Here is a 22,073-nt window from a genome sequence, read left to right as displayed (position 1 = left end):
ATAGGTTGAAGACCTATGAGAAGGAAGAGAGGGGTACTAGTTGTTTAATTGAAGTCCCCTATCTCCCATAAACTGCATTTTGCTTTTCTCAGGGTGCTAATATATATTTTCTTGTGGTACTAGTGATCACTAGGTGATGATCTTTGTTGGACCTTGAGTCATTTTAATATCACTCATTGAAAGTTATATTTTATTACCATTACCATACTAGCAGGGTCAGCCTGCTAGTACACTGAAATGTACCTTTTGTATGTCAGTCAGTCAAGATAGATGAAGAAGGGAGGTATGTCTGTCTATTGGCACAGTTGGTTGGTGTTCCATATATCAGAGTGGCAGTGTACATTCCACCGCCATACTCAAGAAAAGTTCTCCAGGAAGCTCTTAAGTTTGCAGCGCAGGCTCCTGCTTTGCCCCTCCTGCTCCTTGAGGATTTTAATAATACAATTGATGAAGATATGGAAACTCTGCCACTGAGAGGTGTAGCGCCCAGTCCTTGCCCCAACGCGGTATCCCCGCACGTCCCCACTCCCAGGCAAGCGGGAGTGCCCTCTCTCTCACCTGCCAGTTCCCACTGCAGTATTACTGTACGCTCCCGTTCCCAGGCTCCAGCGGAGGCGTCCTCCCTCTCTCTTGCCCGGTGGAGCTGCCTGACCCAGGGCCGTGGTGTACCCGGTCTCGGGATTTTAGTTTTCGGGGGATTGTCACAGGTGGCTGTGCCCGGTCCCATGGCCCTGGTGGCAGTTAAAAGAAGTCTGATAAAAACAATAGTAAAAAGAAATAAAATAATAGTGTCTTGTGACGCCACCCACGGCTCTCGGTAATGTTACCAACGCTGCTTGCAGACCTCCGGGGTGATGATGAAAGAGCGATGTCCCCAAGGCCTTTGGAAAATATTGAGATTTCACACACAGGGAGACAGCTAACCACACAAGTCTTGATATCGGTCTCTTCAAGGCTTTACACGCTACAACATATCTAACGATGTGACGGCGGGGTCACGTCGTGACGCACATCCGGGATCGTTAGTGGTGTTGTAACGTGTGACAGCTACGTGCGATTGCGATTGAACGTAAAACCGTTCATCGCATAAACGTCGTTCATTTGCTTAAAATTGCACGTCGGGTTGTTCAATGTTCCCGAGGCAGCACACATCGCAGTATGTGACACCCCGGGAACGATGAACAGATCTTACCTGCGTCCCGCGGCTCCTGCCGTTTATGCGGAAGGAAGGAGGTGGGCGGGATGTTTACGTCCTGTCATCTCTGCCCCTCCGCTTCAATTGGCCGGCTGCCGTGTGACGTCGCACGTCCCTCCCACTCCAGGAAGTGGATGTTCGCCGCCCACATCGAGGTCGTATGGAAGGGTAAGTACGTGTGACGGCAATTAATCGTTTGTGCGACACGGTCAACAAATTGAACGTGTCGTGCTTACGATGGGGGCGTGTCACATCGCATACGATATCGTATGCTTAATTGTAAGGTGTAAAGCAGGCTTAAGTCCTGGGCTGTTTTAAGCCTGGCCCTGACCTCTCCTGTGTCTCTCACTTGTATAGCAGGCGTAATGACCTGTTCTCCTGGGCACCACTAACTGCTGCGGTCCATGGCTCTATTGATGGCTGTGCTACAAGTGTTTCTGTGCTGGGAGACTGAAGTCCCCCTCACCTTCCGGACTTTTCTGCTGGGACTGACTAAAGCCGTGCAGACTCGGACTTCGGGTTGTTTCTTCTGGGGTGTACCGAACTGGTTCCTTCACCCCTTCTCTGTCTCACCTTGCCTCTGACCCTCACTCAGGATCCCTCACACTGCTAGGCTTTTCCCCTGGTACTCACCCAACATAGCATCGGTTTCAGGTGGCTTCCTCTGTCAGTCCTGCACTAGACCCCACCGGTTTCATCTGCCTCTCTCAGCCCCCAGCATTGGAATTTCTAAGAGACGTTAACTGACATCAGCCAGTACGTCTGACGTCAGATAATGACAAAAAAAGAAAAAGCGATCAGACATTACATTAATGCAAAAAATTGTTTATTAAGTTATAGAAGGTGATACAGTGGGGGTGAAAAGTGTGACCCAACAGGTCAGGAAAAGGGCACACAATTCCCACAGCAAGTGTAATTGCTAAATATTAAAGTATACATAGCTATTAATAAAAGTATAAATTACAATACCGGAAAATGGTAATCCAGGCAGGCACAGATTATATAAAAAATTGCAAATGCTAAGTATATCGGAAATAATATAAACAGCCCAAGGATTACAAACTGAAATGTGTACAAAAATGACCACCTATGGTAGATTTACATCAAAAGATCTGGGAATGTAAATTGCAATGTGCTAACAGAGTATTTAATGACACTGATTAAACGCAACTATATATTCCATATTAGTAACCAGAGCCCTTGGTGTGATAAATGTCATATTATTCCAAATCATACAGAAAGGATCATATGTAAATAGACTATACAGGGGATAGAACATACTATCATCTAAGATAGTAAACAGAGATCCGCTTACCAAGTTCAATACAGAGAGCAAACCAGACCGCGTAATCCTGCACTGCAAAAAAGTGTTGCCAGTATTGATAGAGAAGAGCGCCCACCCGACGGCTGTTTTGGCATGACCCTTCGTCAGGAAGTGACATCATGTGCATGAACATTAGTATAAAAAGATCCAGTGTCCAATCAGTGCATGACCCGCCAGAGATTGACGAATGAGCGTCCCTTGAAGTGGGCCAGCCCAACCGCCGCACCAAATGGGGCTCCGGGTCACGTGGACATCACAAGATCACGGAGGCCCAGTGCATAGAGATGCAGCGCACGGATGGAGGAGACGGCAAGAGAACTGCGCATGCGTACCAGGCTGATCACGGCCGATGGGACAAATGCATTACCACAATTTGGAAGCATGCCATCTACTTATCTAAGGCAAGAGTTGATTTACTGCTATAACATTTCCCACATTTTAAACAAACATGTCTTTTACCTTGTGTGAATTTTCATGTGTTTAACAAAAATTAATCTGTGAGCAAAGCATTTCCCACATTCTGAACATGAAAATGGTTTCACCGCGGTGTGAGATTTTAGATGCACATTAAGCACTGATTTCCGAATAAAACATTTCCCACAATCTGAACATGAAAATGGCTTCTCCCCTGTGTGAGTGCTTATATGCCTATCAAGATGTGATTTCATGATAAAACATTTCCCACATTCTGAACATGAAAATGGCTTCTCCCCGGTGTGAGATTTTAGATGCACATTAAGCACTGATTTCCGAATAAAACATTTCCCACAATCTGAACATGAAAATGGCTTCTCCCCTCTGTGAGATTTTATATGCACATTAAGCTCTGATTTTCGAATAAAACATTTCCCACAATCTGAACATGAAAATGGCTTCTCCCCTGTGTGAGATTTTAGATGCACATTAAGCTCTGATTTCCGAATAAAACATTTCCCACATTCTGAACAACAAAATGGCTTTTCCCCTGTGTGTGTTTTTTTATGCATATTAAGGGATGATTTCCAACTAAAACATTTCCCACATTCTGAACATGAAAATGGCTTCTCCCCTGTGTGAGATTTTAGATGCATATCAAGCTGTGATTTCTGAATAAAACATTTCCCACATTCTGAACAAGAAAATGGCTTCTCCCCTGTGTGTGTCTTTTTATGCATATTAAAGGATGATTTCCAACTAAAACATTTCCCACATTCTGAACATGAAAATGGCTTCTCCACTTTGTGAGATTTTAGATGCATATTAAGCTGTGATTTCTGAATAAAATATTTCCCACATTCTGAACATGAAAATGGCTTCTCCCCTGTGTGAGTTCTTATATGCACATTAAGCTCTGATTTCCAAGTAAAACATTTCCCACATTCTGAACATGAAAATGGCTTCTCCCCTGTGTGAGATTTTAGATGCATATCAAGCTGTGATTTCTGAATAAAACATTTCCCACATTCTGAACAAGAAAATGGCCTCTCCCCTGTGTGTGTCTTTTTATGCATATCAAGGGATGATTTCCAACTAAAACATTTTCCACATTCTGAACATGAAAATGGCTTCTCCCCTGTGTGAGATTTTAGATGCACATTAAGCTCTGATTTCCCAATAAAACATTTCCAACATTCTGAACAGGAAAATAGCTTCTCCCCTGTGTGAGTTTTTCTATGCCTATCAAGCTGTGATTTCCAACTAAAACATTTCCCACATTCTGAACAAGAAAATGGCCTCTCCCCTGTGTGTGTCTTTTTATGCATATTAAGGGATGATTTCCAACTAAAACATTTCCCACATTCTGAACAAGAAAATGGCTTCTCCCCTGTGTGAGATTTTAAATGTATATCAAGCTGTGATTTCCAACTAAAACATTTACCACATTCTGAACAAGAAAATAGCTTCTCCCCTGTGTGAGTTTTTAGATGAACTTTAAGCTGTGATTTCACATTAAAACATTTTCCACATTCTGGGCATGAAAATGGTTTTCCTTTTTGAATTATTTTGTGTGAAATTAGAGCTGACTTTTGGGTAAAACACTTTCTACATTGATTACATGAATACGGCTTCTCCCCCATGTGAGCTCTTTGTTCTTTAACATCTCTTCTGTGGCCTTTATTTTGCTGAACATTCTGCAGTGAATCAAGACATTGTTTAGAAGCAGCAGATGACGGATCCTGGGTGTGAAGGACTGAGGGTAGATCTGGGACAATTACTTGCTCTTCATATGTATTCTGTATAATGCCACAATCTTCTGTAAAAAGAATAAAACAGATTTTGTAAAATTTACCCCTTCAATGACCAAAAACACAAGCTGCCCCTACACTAACTCCAGACACACTGCGCACAAGATGGCATCTGTGGTTTTTTTTAATTTTTTTCTGGGGGGGGAGGGTGGGTCTCCTGCTGCTCCTTTTCCCACCATATCCACAGACTCAACATGCAATCCTTAACCATAATGGGTGGAGGGCCCTCACTCATACATTTTGAAAGGCCCTCTTTCATACATTTGGGAAGGCCCACAGGTGGCCCTCTACCAGAAATTTTGGAGGGTCCTTCCTCCAATTCCTTTCATCCTGGTCTGAATTACCCTCCCCATTAGTCCCAAGCTAGAAGCACTGCCTCGGTGAAGCAGCAACAGGCTCTGTTTAAATGACTGTCTTTACATGATAAATCGCACACTGCAGCAGAGTTGTTGAGAGGTCTAATAGAAGAGACAGATCTGTCTCTTGCCATCTGAACCAACAACCAGCCATGGTCGTGTGTTAACGTTCCAGTAACCTGGTGGTGGCTCTGAAGCTTAGGAAGCTCGCACATGTACCATGCCTGAGCCACGTACTCAACTTTGTGGTTCAGCATTTATGAAAAACGAGCCCAATTTGCCAGAGCTTCTTGTGAAGGTACGCTGTGTGTGCGCCCATTTCCACCAATCCACTCCAGCTGCCACTTGTCTGGCAGGGCTTCAGCAGCGGTTGCAAGTGGCAGCTCAGCGACAGCTGTGTGACGTGCCCACGCTGGAACTCCACATTGCACATGTACTTGGCAAGGCTTTCTGACTAACAGAAGGCATTAGTTGAATACCAGATACAGTTTAATAATTTTTATTTATATAGCGCCAAATATATTCCATCGCACTTTATAATACCACCTCCAACATGAGGTATTCCGCTCAGCCCCCATGCATAAAAACTGAATCATGAACATGGATGTCTGAAATCTGTGACTTGCTACAAAAAATTGAGGAAACAACGAAGATGGGGTGATGATGAAGCCATAATCAGCATAACTATCCCGCTTTGGTGCCTCCTCAAATGCTCCGTGCCCCCAATTAAAAAAGCAGCTTCGCATGTGGGCCAGGTGGAGATGGAGGAAGAAAGTACAGAGTACTACATGCTTGCTAATCCCCTGTCCAGGCACAGATGACACCTGCCAGGCACCAGACATTGCACATTCACAAGCACTACCGTATCAGCAACATTGTCAGACATTTTTCCCAGGCTAGCATTCAAGTATCCGTAATCCAGGACTTGACATGGAAATGAAAATATACAGCCAGCCAAACAAGCACCCACCCACAGGACCAAACACTGAACGGGCATATTTACAGACTGCTTGCCCCCTGGTGCCCGTGAACGTCTGTTAGTGAAGTGTCCCTCAGTTGCTATCCGGAACCCGGGCCGAGCCTCCTACTCCAAGCCACGGGCCCATGAAGAGAGAGGAACACAAACTCCAGTTGTCAGTGCTAGGTGTGAGCCCAGGAAGGCTCTGTTCTAATGTATTTGTTGCGCCTATTTCTACCCCATGTGGTGCTGCCCCCAGTGGTTGTCCTAGCGACTGGGAAAGTCCCATGCTTCGTGATGGCTAACTATCCTGTCTGCCCTAGTCCACCCCCCCTGTGGAAAGCACCTTTATTGTTTTGTGTGTGTGTGTTTTCTGAAGATATCGGCAGTTAACCCCCCTCCTGACCCAGGATAGATATTACCCCATAAAAGTTGTGTAATACCCTGTGGCGCCTGAAGCGCAGGGGTGCCACACATAGCTTCCACCATGTACTGTAATTTGGCGGGAATGTTGCTCCAATATGGCACTCTGGGATTGTGAGGAGTCTTCAAGGCACTGGATTTTCACCGCATGTAGCTGACTCAAGGCATCGACCCTCTCCACATCCCCCCTCATGGCGGACAGTTCTGTGCGGTATGTCAGTTCTAGTCCAGCAATATAGGCCTCCATATACTCCCTGGTGGGAATGGCAGTTAAGCGTGTGTGCAACTCATTAAGTTTAACCAGGATCCCTGTGGGCCCACGCAGTGCACTAATGGCCCAGCTTTCCCGTTAACATCCCTATCGGGGGTCCCCTGCCCCAAGCTCTGTCTCCTCATCAGGAAGGATCCTCCTGTTATTTAGGCTCTGGCCCTCTGAGACCATGTGAGAGTCGCCATCCAGGGCCACTGTGCGACCATCTGACCGCGTTGGGGAAGAGGGATCCGCCTTGTACCCAAAGGCCTTTGGGTCCCAGGCCCGCTGTCCATGTTGCACCATACACACACCTTCTGCTCCGCCGGCTGGCCGTTGTATCCCCATGCCTGGACATCACATACATCTGAGCCGAGTCTGGCTGCTCGGTGTCAGCTGTGCAGGAGGCTCCCCCTATGTAACCACAGCTGCTGGTGCACAGGTATGAACCAAGGCCATTTTAGGAGTCCCTTGGAGGCTTCTGGGAGTTCGAGAAAGGGGCAAAAGTGCTGAGAATACCCAGTGTTGCACCCTTGCGTTCTGCCCCTTCTCCACCGGGTCATAGTCTACTTTCTGGCTCTGTAGGCTGCGTGCATCTGCTGATATTTGGTCCAGTGGCAGGCGCTCAGACACCGCGTGAACTCACTCCTCCATAGCCAGGTCATGCAGACTAAATTCTTTTTTAAAACACACTGGACCCTAATTTTATGGCTCCATGTTCTGCATCTGTCACACACCGACATGAGTGTAATAGGAGATAATGGATTCTTAAGGGTACTTTACACGCTGCGATATCGGTATCGATATCGCTAGCGAGCGTACCCGCCCCCGTCGGTTGTGCGTCACGGGCAAATCGCTGCCCAACATCGCTAACACCCGTCACACGGACTTACCTGCCCTGCGACGTCACTCTAGCTGGCGATACGCCTCCTTTCTAAGGGGGCGGTTCTTGCGGCGTCACAGCGACGTCACACGGCAGCCGTCCAATAGCAAAAAAGGGGCGGAGATGAGCGGCCGGAACATGCCGCCCACCTCCTTCCTTCCTCATTGCCGGAGGACGCAGGTAAGGAGATGTTCGTCGTTCCTGCGGTGTCACACATAGCGATGTGTGGTGCCGCAGGAACGACGAACAACATCATACCTGCAACAGCAACGATATTTGGTAAAGAAGCGACGTGTCAACGAGCAACGATTTTTTATGTTTTTTCGATCTTTGAACGTCGCTCCTTGGTGTCACATGCTGCAATGTCGCTAACGGCGCCGGATGTGCGTCACTAATGACGTGACCCTGACGATATATCATTAGCGATGTCGCAGCATTTAAATGGCCCTTTAGTCCCTAACCTGGAGAAACCCCTCATCAGCCCTGATAGCGGATATTAAAAAAGAGCTGGAGCTCGCCCTCGCTCACATCGGCAGAATTCATGTCCAGCTGTATTTCTCCTCTATAACATAACTGCACATCCCGTGTTATCACCTGCACCGGGATCACAGATTCATTCACATTTCATGTGTATTTTACATGAAGGGTTAATATACCGCTGGAAAAACTGCCACAGCAAAGAGCGGAAAAATAGGAACGTGTGACTTGTGTGCGTTATTGGGTGGTCTGTACTCACCGGGGCGGTGATCTGTAGGAATCTCCTCTTTACTCCGCTGATCGCTCCTCACATTTCTCTCTGGAAAATTAATATTGCTCAGATCTTTATTCGGATCCAAAATCTGCAAAACAAAATATTGTAAAAGTCCCCGGGAATAATGGAGATAAGATCCGGACATGTGAGGTCTGTGGTCAGCTGTGATCCTGCCGTCTCCACTGCTCTCATTACACAAGTATAAAACATCTAATACTGGAGGAGAAAACAAGACTGAACACAAGGAGGTCACAGCCGTCTACACCTCATAGCGGAGATCTCCATCTACCTGAGGATCCTGTGGAGGAGGAGGAGGAGCGGGACATCTCTCTGGGGTCGTCCTCGTACTGGAGAGACCTGCAGGAGACACAGACAGGACGGACATCATTATTACATACAGATAATTATAGGCCGGGTGTATTCAGTCCTGTCTATTACCTGGTGATGTGCGGGGCAGGTGCTCCTCCATCATCACCTCCTTGTACCGGTCCTTGTGTCCTTCTAGATACTCCCACTCCTCCATAGAGAAATAGATGGTGACGTCCTGACACCTTATAGGAACCTGACAACACAAGAACACCGACATCACCCAGAATCCTCCAGTGCCGTCCTGTATAATGTCCCAGCATTCCCAGCAGTGTCACCTCTCCAGTCAGCAGCTCAATCATCTTGTTGGTGAGTTCTAGGATCTTCTGGTCATTGATGTCCTCATGTATCCGGGGGTGAGGTGGAGGCCCCGGGATTGGGCTCAAAGTTCCTCCCCGTCCTTCAGACACAGGGGCCTGACAGCGATCACTAGAGGTCTTCACTACTGTGTAATCCTGAGTGTGGAGACATTAATAATATCACTACAGACGAGTCCATCACCTCCCCGGTCATATCCTCTGTTATTCCCATAGATAATGATGTAATGTGATGACATCAGAACCTCTCACCTCCCCGGTCATATCCTCTGTTATTCCCATAGATAATGATGTAATGTGGTGACGTCACAGCCTCTCACCTCTCCGGTCATATCCTCTGTTATTCCCATAGATAATGATGTAATGTGATGACATCAGAGCCTCGCACCTCCCCGGTCATATCCTCTGTTATTCCCATAGATAATGATGTAATGTGATGACATCAGAACCTCTCACCTCCCCGGTCATATCATCTGTTATTCCCATAGATAATGATGTAATGTGATGACATCAGAGCCTCTCACCTCCTCGGTCATATCCTCTGTTATTCCCATAGATAATGATGTAATGTGATGACATCAGAACCTCTCACCTCCCCGGTCATATCCTCTGTTATTCTCATAGATAATGATGTAATGTGATGACATCAGAGCCTCTCACCTCTCCGGTCATATCCTCTGTTATTCCCATAGATAATGATGTAATGTGATGACATCAGAGCCTCTCACCTCTCCAGTAAGATGGAAGATTATCTCCAGACTCAGGTTTAATATGTTCTCCATAATTTGGTCTTTGTCCTTATTCATCTTTTATGGGTCAATCAGGGAAAATCAAAAGAAAACGACAGAAGATCCTTTATTGTAATGAGGATGAGATGATGTTGAGAAAAATCAACTAAAAACAGAAAAAAAATAACTAAAGAGAATAAGGGGAAATTATTTGAAAAGATAAAAGTGGAGATGTCGTCGTCCCTTTTTTTCTGTCGGCGCCAACTGAATCCGATCTGAGGAGGAGACTGTGCAGCAGATCGGGCGACTGCAACACTTTATTCTTGGTCTTATAATTGTCCAGTTTTTAGAGGAGTTACTCATAAACCGTGTGTCGCTCTCTCTCCCCATGTGTAGTGCGGGGTCTGTCGCTCTCTCTCTCCCCCACGTGTAGTGCGGGGTCTGTCGCTCTCTCTCTCCCCCACGTGTAGTGCGGGGTCTGTCGCTCTCTCTCTCCCCCATGTGTAGTGCGAGGTCTGTCGCTCTCTCCCCCCCCATGGGTAGTTCGGGGTCTGTTGCTCTCTCCCCCCCCATGGGTAGTTCGGGGTCTGTTGCTCTCTCTCCTCCACGTGTAGTGCGGGGTCTGTCTCTCTCTCTCCCCCACGTGTAGTGCGGGGTCTGTCGCTCTCTCCCCCACGTGTAGTGCGGGGTCTGTCGCTCTCTCTCCCTCACGTGTAGTGCGGGGTCTGTCGCTCTCTCTCTCCCCCACGTGTAGTGCGGGGTCTGTCGCTCTCTCTCTCCCCCACGTGTAGTGCGGGGTCTGACGCTCTCTCTCTCGTCCACGTGTAGTGCGGGGTCTGTCTCCCTCTCTCTCTCCCCCACGTGTAGTGCGGGGTCTGTCACTCTCTCTCTCTCCCCCACGTGTAGTGCGGAGTCTGTCGCTCTCTCTCTCCCCCATGTGTAGTGCGAGGTCTGTCGCTCTCTCCCCCCCCATGGGTAGTTCGGGGTCTGTTGCTCTCTCTCCTCCATGTGTAGTGCGGGGTCTGTCGCTCTCTCTCCCCCGCATGTAGTGCGGGGTCTGTCGCTCTCTCTCTCTCTCCCCCACGTGTAGTGCGGGGTCTGTCGCTCTTTCTCTCTCCCCCACGTGTAGTGCGGGGTCTGTCGCTCTCTCTCTGCCCCGCGTGTAGTGCGGGGTCTGTTGCTCTCTCTCTCTCCCCCATGTGTAGTGCGGGGTCTGTCGCTCTCTCTCTCTCCCCCACGTGTAGTGCGGGGTCTGTCTCTCTCTCTCTCTCCCCCACGTGTAGTGCGGGGTCTGTCGCTCTCTCCCCCATGTGCGGTGCGGGGTCTGTCTCTCTCTCTCCCCCACGTGTAGTGCGGGGTCTGTCGCTCTCTCTCTCCCCCACGTGTAGTGCGGGGTCTGTCGCTCTCTCTCTCCCCCACGTGTAGTGCGGGGTCTGTCGCTCTCTCTCTCCCCCATGTGTAGTGCGAGGTCTGTCGCTCTCTCCCCCCCCCATGGGTAGTTCGGGGTCTGTTGCTCTCTCTCCTCCATGTGTAGTGCGGGGTCTGTCGCTCTCTCTCCCTCATGTGTAGTGCGGGGTCTGTCGCTCTCTGTCCCTCATGTGTAGTGTGGGGTCTGTCGCTCTCTCTCCTCTATGTGTAGTTTGGGGTTTGTCGCTCTCTCTCCCTCATGTGTAGTGCGGGGTCTGTCGCTGTCTCTCCCTCATGTGTAGTGTGGGGTCCGTCGCTGTCTCTCCCTCATGTGTAGTGTGGGGTCTGTCGCCGTCTCTCCCTCATGTGTAGTGTGGGGTCTGTCGCTGTCTCTCCCTCATGTGTAGTGCGGGGATCTGTCACTGTCTCTCCCCCATGTGTAGTGCAGGATGCTGCGCTGGTTAGGGCAGGAGTCTGGGGCACACAGGGTAAGGTCTAGTTATATTGCAGGGTAAGAGCTCTACACCTGAAATTGATTTGCCGCTGTGGCTCCAATGTGAATGACCCGACCATATGAATCTACATTGATGGTGGTCACTTTTTGGCAGATGTCACTATTGGGATTTTATGAAAGGTTTTGTAATTTTTGGTGGTGTTTTTGTCTCCAGTAAACCAGGGGTAATTCTTATAAACCTGAGGTAGTGTCAATACCTACTAATAGGTCTCTATGATCCATCTCTTACATGTGATTGTTGGGAGTGTTAAGTATAAGTGGTATAAACCCCATAGATGAAAGATCTGGGGTCACATTTAAAATTGTTGTTTTCCCAAAAGAAAGGCGTACAGAAGAATATAACTGTAAGGCTATGTGCCCACGGGGAAAATGTACTGCGGTTATATCCGCAGGACATTCCGCAGGAGCTCCCAGAAATCCGCAGCACATTGTCTGTTTCAATGCTGCGGATGTGCTGCGAAATTTCCGGTGGATATGCTGCGGGCATTCTGCATTGAGGATACAGTACCATGGCTTCGGCACTGCATCCTCAACGCAGAACAAGTGCTGGAGTGATCGGGAGTTCATACTTGCCTCCATCACAGCAGCACTTCACTTTCTGGCGGCCGTGTCTGTCAGTGTCTTCACTGTGCAGGAGAATGTGGGCGGGCCTGAACCAGTTCTGGCTGTCACATGACCGGAGCTCTTGCAGGCCCCGCCCACCTCCTCCTTCTTCTCCTGGCTCCACTGCCGTCCTCTGCACTGGAAGAAAGTGACTCGGGTGTCTGCTATCAAGGCAGGTAAGTATGGGACCAAGGCAGGTAAGCCTCTATCTCCATAGTGGAGAGACGGGCTTTCCGCAGGTAAATCCGCAGGAATAATTGACATGCAGTTATGTGCGGCTGCGGGACATCCGCAGCATATTCCGCAGCCGCACATTCTGCAGCATGGACACAGCACTCCCCATGTCTTATAGGGTAACATGGGGAGTGTCTGTACTTGCTGAAACCTGTGGATTTATCTGGAAAATCCAGATAAATCCGCAGGTTTTCCGCGGCAAAATCCGCAGGAGCAAGCTCCCGTGGGCACATAGCCTTAGGGTCACTACCTCGTAATTTCTGAGACCCTCTGTTATTAAATGGAGAATGAATATACGCCGCTGGTGTTATAGTAAACAGATCCCCTGATTGTAATGAATGGCATTTAACACGTGGAGTGAGGGGCTTATCAGGAGCTATATTTGAACAAAATTTTATATATATATATATATATATATATATATATATATATATATATATATATAGTGGAACCTTGCTTAACGAGAACAATCCATTCTGGGACTGTGCTTGATAACCAAGTTACTCGTTAGGCAAAGCAAGATTTCCCATAGGAAATCATTGCAATGGAAACTATTCATTCCACAACGTGTTAAATTTCCCATCCTGGTCCCCTATTCTGTCATTCCACACACATGCAAACACACACAAACACGTACAAACACACACAAACATGTACAAACACACACAAACACACATGCACGCACGCACGCACACGCACATATTATACGCTCACCTTACCTTCCGTTCCATCGCCGGTCTCCTGGGACTTGCTGTTCTCTGGTACGAGGCCGGGCTGTGTATCACGTTACCATAACGACGAGGGAGGAACTTCCCGGCCAGAGCGCTGACGTCAAAGGCAGAGCCGCTTGCCTCTGATTGGCCAACGCGCTGCCTTTCAGTAGCGGCGACAGGAAGTTCCTCCCTCGTTGCTATGGATGCCGATTCACAGCGTGGACTGGAGCGCAGCGGCGGACTACAGGACCAAGGAGGCCGACGATGAAACGAAAGGTACACATATTATGTTATATTATATGTTCACCTTACCTCCGTTCCATCGCCGGCCTCCTGGGTCTTGTAGTTCGCTGCGAGGACGACGCAATGTACCCGGGAACTACAAGAACCATGAGGCCGGCGGTGGAACGGAAGGTAAGGTGAGCATAATACTGTATGTATGTGTGTGCGTGTGTGTGTGTGTGTTTGTGCATGCTTGTGTGTGTTTGTGTGGACTGCAAGTGCGGGTCAGAGCGCGGTGAATGTATGGAACTGGAAGTGTGTGCGGTGAGAATTTTGCTCGTACAGCAAAGCTTTCTCGTAAAGCGGGTTACAAATTTACAGAAAGCTTTACTTGTTAAGCGAAATTCTCGTTAAGTGGGTTAATCGTTAAGCAAGGTACCACTGTATATAATATATATATATATAATAAACAGACCAAACGTTTGGACACACCTTCTCATTCAAAGAGTTTTCTTTATTTTCATGACTCTGAAAACTTTAGATTCACATTGAAGGCATCAAAACTATGAATTAACACATGTGGAATGAAATACTTAACAAAAAAGTGTGAAACTGAAAATATGTTGTAACGCCTGGTCCCACCAGACCCCGGGGGGGGAGCTCTCCCTCACATCTGCCCAGTCCCAGCATGGCTCCCACATGCACTCCTGCCCCCACTCCCAGGCAGAGAAGGCCTTCCACTTACCGGCCCCAGGGCTCTGCAGACGTTGCTCCCACTCCAAGGCCTGCTGCAGTTTCCTCCTCACACAGAATTGCTGTAGGTGATTCTAGGCTGCGTGCGAGGCCACGCCCCCTTTCTTAAAGTGGCATGCCCCAAATCCTGGAAGTGATCTCAGAGGTCACCTGCTGCCTAATAGGTATTTAAGTTCACTTCCCCCGGCAGCAGGCGCCCGAGCAACGCCTCTATTAGTGCATTGCCAGTGTCCTTATCTGTCTATGCTATTGTTTATGATCCGTACATTTGTTACCTGATTCTAATCCTGTGTCTCACCGTAGTGCCACCCATTCCTACCGTGGACGTCACCGTGCCATACCTGCTGTGGACACTATCTGTACCGTACCGGCTGTGGACGTCACCACCCATTCCTACCGTGGACGTCACCGTGCCATACCTGCCGTGGACACTATCTGTACCGTACCGGCTGTGGACGTCACCACCCATTCCTACCGTGGACGTCACCGTGCCATACCTGCCGTGGACACTATCTGTACCGTACCGGCTGTGGACGTCACCTGCTGTGAAACATCTCCGGTGTCACTTCCGTGTTCCGCCTGCCGCGGACATCGTACCCGAGCCACGCCTGGCCGTACAGAGACTCCTACCTCCGGTCCCTGGCTGCCGTGCATTTAGGCCTTCTGGGGAGGCGCCGCACAGTCCCTGTATAGGGGTTCGCTGCTGGCAGTCTTCTCAGGGGAGTCCGGTGCACGGTCCAGTGGGTCCACCTCCGGACGTTCGCCGCTCCTCGGTGAGCGTAACATATGTCTTATATTCTAGGTTGTTCAAAGTCGCCACCTTTTGCTTTGATTACTGCTTTGCACACTCTCGGCCTTCTCTTGATGAGCTTCAAGAGGTAGTCACTGGAAATGGTTTTCACTTCACAGGTGTGCCCTGTCAGGTTTAATAAGTGGGATTTCTTGCCTTATAAATGGGGTTGGGACCATCAGTTGTGTTGTGCAGAAGTCTGGTGGATACACAGCTGATAGTCCTACTGAATAGACTGTTAGAATTTGTATTATGACAAGAAAAAAGCAGCTAAGTAAAGAAAAACGAGTGGCCATCATTACTTTAAGAAATGAAGGTCAGTCAGTCCGAAAAATTAGGAACACTTTCAAAGTGTCCCCAAGTGCAGTGGCAAAAACCATCAAACGCTAGAAAGAAACTGGCTCACATGAGGACCGCCCCAGGAAAGGAAGACCAAGAGTAATCTCTGCTGCGGAGGATAAGTTTATCCGAGTCACCAGCCTCAGAAATCGCAGGTTAACAGCAGCTCAGATTAGAGACCAGGTCAATGCCACAGAGTTCTAGCAGCAGACATATCTCTAGAACAACTATTAAGAGGAGACTTTGTGCAGCAGGCCTTCATGGTAAAATAGCTGCTAGGAAACCACTGCTAAGCACAGGCAACAAGCAGAAGAGACTTGTTTGGGCTAAAGAACACAGGGAATGGACAATAGACCAGTGGAAATCTGTGCTTTGGTCTGATGAGTCCAAATTTGACATCTTTGGATCCAACCACCGTTTCTTTGTGTGACGCAGAAAAGGTGAACGGATGGACTCTACATGCCTGGTTCCCACCGTGAAGCATGGAGGAGGAGGTGTGATGGTGTGGGGGTGCTTTGCTGGTGACATTGTTGGGGATTTATTCAAAATTGAAGGCATACAGAACCAGCATGGCTACCACAGCATCTTGCAGCGGCATGCTATTCTATCCGGTTTGCGTTGGACCATCATTTATTTTTCAACAGGACAATGACCCCAAACACACCTCCAGGCTGTGTAAGGGCTTTTTGACTAAGAAGGAGAGTGATGGGATGCTACGCCAGATGACCTGGTCTCCACAGCCACCAGACCTGAACCCAATTGAGATAGTTTGGGGTGAGCTGGACCGCAGAGTGAAGGCATAAGGGCCAACAAGTGCTAAGCATCTCTGGGAACTCCTTCAAGACTGTTGGAAAACCATTTACGGTGACTACCTCTTGAAGCTCATCAAGAGAATGGCAAGAGTGTGCAAAGCAGTAATCAAAGCAAAAGGTGGCTGCTTTGAAGAACCTAGAATATAAGACATATTTTCAGTTGTTTCACACTTTTTTGTTAAATATTTCATTCCACATGTGTTAATTCATAGTTTTGATGCCTTCAATGTGAATCTACAATTATCAGAGTCATGAAAATAAAGAAAACTCTTTGAGTGAGAAGGTGTGTCCAAACGTTTGATCTGTACTGTATATATTTGCCTTATTCTGTCTGTCTTGCTCCAAAATGACGTCATTACAGTGACAACCGTCGTCACACTGCACGCTAAAGAGCCTGCGAACAACGGCTCAGCTAACTGAACAGCACGAACTACGGGCCGACAAGACAATGGCAGACACTTTTCCCAGCACCCACACGGAGCCCCGACTCCCCAGTGAGTGCTGCAACCCCGGGAGCCCACACCGGCAACCCAGCCGACACATACCCACCGCTCGCCTCCGCCCCCTGCACACATTACCCCGCTTGGCTCCAATTTCCCCCGCACTCTGTCCTCCGCATGTATACACTGAACACGCACACACACCTGGATAGTCACCTGTCCCCAGCCATGCAGTCCCCAGCACTGACGTCCTCAGCGCCATGGCCCCGCTCGGCTCCACCACCCCCGCACTCATTACCCTGCAGGATGGGGGCACATGTCAGGATGGTGGCTGCACCACGATGGGGGCACATACCAGCATTGGGCCACATCACAGCATCAGCATATTTTGACTTAACTTTACACTGTTCACGGCCTTCTTTCATTACAAGCCATGGACATCATTAAACATTAAACTCATCTATTAAAACCGCTGCTTCTGTTGTTTGTCATTTTATAACCAATAAACAATTATAAGAATACTAAATTAAACCTAACCCATCCAGTCCATTCATTACCTTATTATTCAATCTGCTAACCTACATACACATTCTAGACTACCCGATACGTTACAATCAGCCCACCTTCTAGTATATTTTATATATATATTTATATATATATATATATATATATATATATATATATATATATATATATATATATATACATATATATATATATACTTATTTAAGTATTGGCACCCCTGCAATTCTGTCAGAGAATACTCAGTTTCTTCCTGAAAGTGATTGCAATCACAAATTCTTTGGTATTATCTTCATTTAATTTGTCTTCAATGAAAAAAACAAAAACAAAAAGAATTGTTATAAAGCCAACTTGGATATAATTCCACACCAAACATAAAAAAGGGGGTGGACAAAAGTATTGGCACGGTTTGAAAAATCATGTGCTGCTTCTCTAATTTGTGTAATTAACAGCACCTGTAACTTACCTGTGGCACCTAACAGGTGTTGGCAATAACTAAATCACACTTGCAGCAGTTAACATGGATTAAAGTTGCCTCAACCTCTGTCCTGTGTCCTTGTGTGCACCATATTGAGCATGGAGAAAAGAAAGAAGACCAAAGAATTGTCTGAGGACTTGAGAATCCAAATTGTGAGGAAGCATGAGCAATCTCAAGGCTACAAGTCCATCTCCAAAGACCTGAAAGTTACTGTGGCTACGGTGCACAGTGTCATCAAGAAGTGTAAAGCCCATGGCACTGTGGCTAACCTCCCTAGATGTGGAAGGAAAAGAAACACTGACGAGAGATTTCAACACAAGATTGTGCGGATGGTGGATAAAGAACCTCGACTAACATCCAAACAAGTTCAAGCTGCCCTGCAGTCCGAGGGTACAACAGTGTCAACCCGTACTATCAGTCAGCGTCTGAATGAAAAGGGTCTGTATGGTAGGATACCCAGGAAGACCCCACTTCTTACCCCACTCCTTTTGTAGTCCTAAGGGGCGGTTGGTCAGGGAATGCATTGAACACTGGTTTAGTAGCACCTTTCTCACGTTGGCACTTTACAAGTATGTGTTGGTGTTGTGTAGAGGATAATAGTAAAGATTATGCTTTAACCCCTTAACGACCGCCGATACGCCTTTTAACGGCGGTAATTAAGGGTACTTCTTCTGATCCGCCGCTTTTTTACAGCGGGTATAGCGCCCCCCAGAGTCAGAAAATCTCTGGGATTTCAGCTACCGGGGTAGCTGAGACCCTGGAGATCATGATTCAGGCCGTTTTTTCCGGTCCCCGCTCACGTGGTCACCGGTATATACCGTATACTGATGATCACGTTACAGTAAATGACAGCGCTGGTAAAAAATGATTTATCTCCCATCTGACATGATCAAACATTCCAGAATGGAGATACCGTATTTTACGCTTTATAAGACGCACTTTTTTTCCCCCAAAATTGTGGGGAAAACAGGGGTGCGTCTTACAAAGTGAATGTAACTTACCGGACAGTAATGCGGCGGTGGAGTGAGTCACAGGAGGCTGGTGCTGGTGCTGCCGCTGGAGCGGAGGCGGCCACCATGGATCCCCCAGCAATCGGCTGCGGAGGCTGCAGCCATGGATCCCCCAGCAATCGGCTGTGGTGGCGTCTGCCATGGATCCCCCAGCAATCGGCTGCGGTGGCGGCCGCCATGGATCCCGTGGCAATCGGCTACAGCAGCGGTCACCATAGCCGAAATCTTTATCTGCGCCTGCGCTGCCTCCAACGCGACTTCCAGAAAATGGCTGCGGAGGTGACGCAGGCGCAGATGGAGATCTCAGAGAAGCGAGATCTCCATATGCGCATGCGCTGCCTTCCGTAGTCATTTTCCTGAAGTCCATCGCGTCGGAGGCTACGCAGGCGCAGATAGAGATCGCGGCTCTCGAAGATCGCGATCTGCGCATGCGCGGGCTCCATTTTAGATCTCTGCAGCAGGCGGAGACTATCATAAGAAAGAGGAGAGAGAGAAGAACGATTCTCCTCCTCCTCGCTAGGGCTGGATGCTGATTGGTGGAGACAACTTCTGCAGAGCTGCCTCCACCAATCAGTGATCTGAGCCTGACAAAGTGTTGTCAGTTGAACGAAGGGTCCTAATAGGTGAGCAAAAAACACTGAAGGGGAACACAACCCCCATCATCAGCCTTCAGAATATACTGTATCAATCGGTGTATTCTGAAGGATGATGGGGGCTGTAGTCCTTTAGTGTTAACACTCCAGGGAGGGACTAATGTAGTGGCCAAAGTGTAAATGTGACTACCACCCCCCTCATCTTTCAGAATACAGCCATGTATGGTATACAGTACATGGGTGTATTCCTAAGGATGAGGGGGGTGGTAGTCCCAGATCCCCATAAAAGTGCATCATGCAGGTCCCCCATAGCCGTGTCATCCACGGATCCCACATAACAGTGCATCATCCACAGGTCCCCATAATAGTGCGTCATCCACAGGTCCCCGATAATAGTGCGTCATCCACAGGTCCCCATAATAGTGCGTCATCCACAGGTCCCCCATAATAGTGCGTCATCCACAGGTCCCCCATAGCAGTGCGTTATCCACAGATCCCCCACAGCAGTGTCATCCACAGGTCCCCCATAATAGTGCGTCATCCACAGGTACCCCATAATAGTGCGTCATCCACAGGTCCCCCATAGCAGTGTGTTATCCACAGATCCCCCACAGCAGTGTCATCCACAGGTCCCCCACAGCAGTGCATCATCCACAGATCCCCCATAAGAGACCCTCATCCACAGGTCCCCCATAATAGTGCGTAATCCACAGGTCCCCCATAACAGAGCGTCATCCACAGGTCCTCCATAACAGAGCGTCATCCACAGGTCCCCCACAGCAGTGCGTTATCCACAGGTCCCCCACAGTAGTGCATCATCCACAGATCCCCCATAACAGATCCTCATCCACAGGTCCCCCATAATAGTGCGTCATCCACAGGTCCCCCATAATAGTGCGTCATCCACAGGTCCCCCATAATAGTGCGTCATCCACAGGTCCCCCACAACAGTGCGTCATCCACAGGTTCCCCATAACAGTGCATCATCCTCATGTCCCCCATAACAGCGCGCCATCCACAGGTCCCCCATAGCAGTGCGTTATCCACAGGTCCCCCACAGCAGTGCATCATCCACAGATCCCCCATAAGAGACCCTCATCCACAGGTCCCCCATAATAGTGCGTAATCCACAGGTCCCCCATAACAGAGCGTCATCCACAGGTCCCCCATAACAGAGCGTCATCCACAGGTCCCCCACAGCAGTGCGTTATCCACAGGTCCCCCACAGCAGTGCATCATCCACAGATCCCCCATAACAGACCCTCATCCACAGGTCCCCCATAATAGTGCATCATCCACAGGTCCCCCATAATAGTGCGTCATCCACAGGTCCCCCATAATAGTGCGTCATCCACAGGTCCCCCACAACAGTGCGTCATCCACAGGTTCCCCATAACAGTGCATCATCCTCATGTCCCCCATAACAGCGCGCCATCCACAGGTCCCCCACAGCAGTGCGTTATCCACAGGTCCCCCACAGCAGTGCATCATCCACAGATCCCCATAACAGACCCTCATCCACAGGTCCCCCATAATAGTGCGTCATCCACAGGTCCCCCACAACAGTGCGTCATCCACAGGTTCCCCATAACAGTGCATCATCCTCATGTCCCCCATAACAGCGCGCCATCCACAGGTCCCCCATAGCAGTGCGTTATCCACAGGTCCCCCACAGCAGTGCATCATCCACAGATCCCCCATAAGAGACCCTCATCCACAGGTCCCCCATAATAGTGCGTAATCCACAGGTCCCCCATAACAGAGCGTCATCCACAGGTCCCCCATAACAGAGCGTCATCCACAGGTCCCCCACAGCAGTGCGTTATCCACAGGTCCCCCACAGCAGTGCATCATCCACAGATCCCCCATAACAGACCCTCATCCACAGGTCCCCCATAATAGTGCGTCATCCACAGGTCCCCCATAATAGTGCGTCATCCACAGGTCCCCCATAATAGTGCGTCATCCACAGGTCCCCCATAATAGTGCGTCATCCACAGGTCCCCCACAACAGTGCGTCATCCACAGGTTCCCCATAACAGTGCATCATCCTCAGGTCCCCCATAACAGCGCGCCATCCACAGGTCCCCCATAGCAGTGTCATCCACAGGTCCCCCACAGCAGTGCATCATCCACAGATCTCCCATAACAGACCCTCCTGTTGAGTCTAAATTGTTAACATAATGGTTTTTTTTAATTTTATTAAAATGTTTTAGCACACTATTTGGCTCAATTTTTTTTTTAATTTTCCCCCTCTAAAACCTAGGTGCGTCTTATAATCAGGTGCGTTTTATAAAGCGAAAAATACGGTAAATCTCCTCCCTGGTCCCCCGGTGTCGCTTAAGTGCCCCTTCGACCCCCAACCCCCTCCTGAAAATCCAAGATGGCGGTGCGCACACCAGCGCGCACACCAGCGCACCGCCCGCATTCACCTTCTTTCTCTGATTGCGACAGAAAACTGCTCCCCAGGCCCTGCCAGGTCACCCCCTATTCCCCCCGGTGTCTGACTGTGTCCCCCGTACCTGTAGCAGCTCTGATCCCCCGCGGCTCCCTCCTCCTTCACAGTGCACTCTGGTCACATGTGCAGAGAGCAGCTGTCAGGTCGGCTTCCTGTCTTCAATGACGCTGGCTGCTGCTCGCACTCTGCTGCTGTGACCCGGGAAGAGTGGGTGCAGATTCTTTGCACCCACTCTCCTCAAATAGAGGGTTTGCACTCCTAGAAAATGAGGGATACGTTCCCTGAGCGTGCCCCCCATGTTCTAGAAGGTCCAGAATCATCGTGGGACTCCCTTATCGGATTACAGGGGACCCGATTTTTTTTTTCTTTTCAATAAATTGGTGAAAGAGGAAATGTTTTGGGGAGTGTT

General features: G+C 48.7%; 1 protein-coding gene across 4 annotated transcripts in view; it reads right to left on the bottom strand.

Annotated features, from left to right (window-relative positions):
* Window positions 1–2,040: 2,040 nt before the first annotated feature.
* LOC142258673 (uncharacterized) overlaps window positions 2,041–22,073 on the bottom strand; it is a 333,416-nt gene continuing 313,383 nt past the window's right edge. For 2 of the 4 annotated variants that reach the window (XM_075331294.1, XM_075331296.1), the window contains 6 exons: window positions 9,777–9,854; window positions 9,010–9,186; window positions 8,804–8,927; window positions 8,655–8,722; window positions 8,351–8,453; window positions 2,041–4,752 (listed from right to left, as the gene is read on the bottom strand). In XM_075331294.1, the coding sequence (XP_075187409.1) occupies window positions 2,975–4,752; window positions 8,351–8,453; window positions 8,655–8,722; window positions 8,804–8,927; window positions 9,010–9,186; window positions 9,777–9,854 (2,328 nt within the window). In that variant the 3' untranslated portion in view covers window positions 2,041–2,974. The remainder of the gene's footprint in view (window positions 4,753–8,350; window positions 8,454–8,654; window positions 8,723–8,803; window positions 8,928–9,009; window positions 9,187–9,776; window positions 9,855–22,073) is intronic. The other 2 variants (XM_075331295.1, XM_075331297.1) reach the window with 2 other exon arrangements.

Source organism: Anomaloglossus baeobatrachus (genome assembly GCF_048569485.1).
Source record: "Anomaloglossus baeobatrachus isolate aAnoBae1 chromosome 1 unlocalized genomic scaffold, aAnoBae1.hap1 SUPER_1_unloc_4, whole genome shotgun sequence".
NCBI classification, from domain to species: domain Eukaryota; kingdom Metazoa; phylum Chordata; class Amphibia; order Anura; family Aromobatidae; genus Anomaloglossus; species Anomaloglossus baeobatrachus.
The sequence above is the reverse complement of the archived record's forward strand: the minus strand, read 5'-3'. Positions and strand labels throughout refer to the sequence as shown.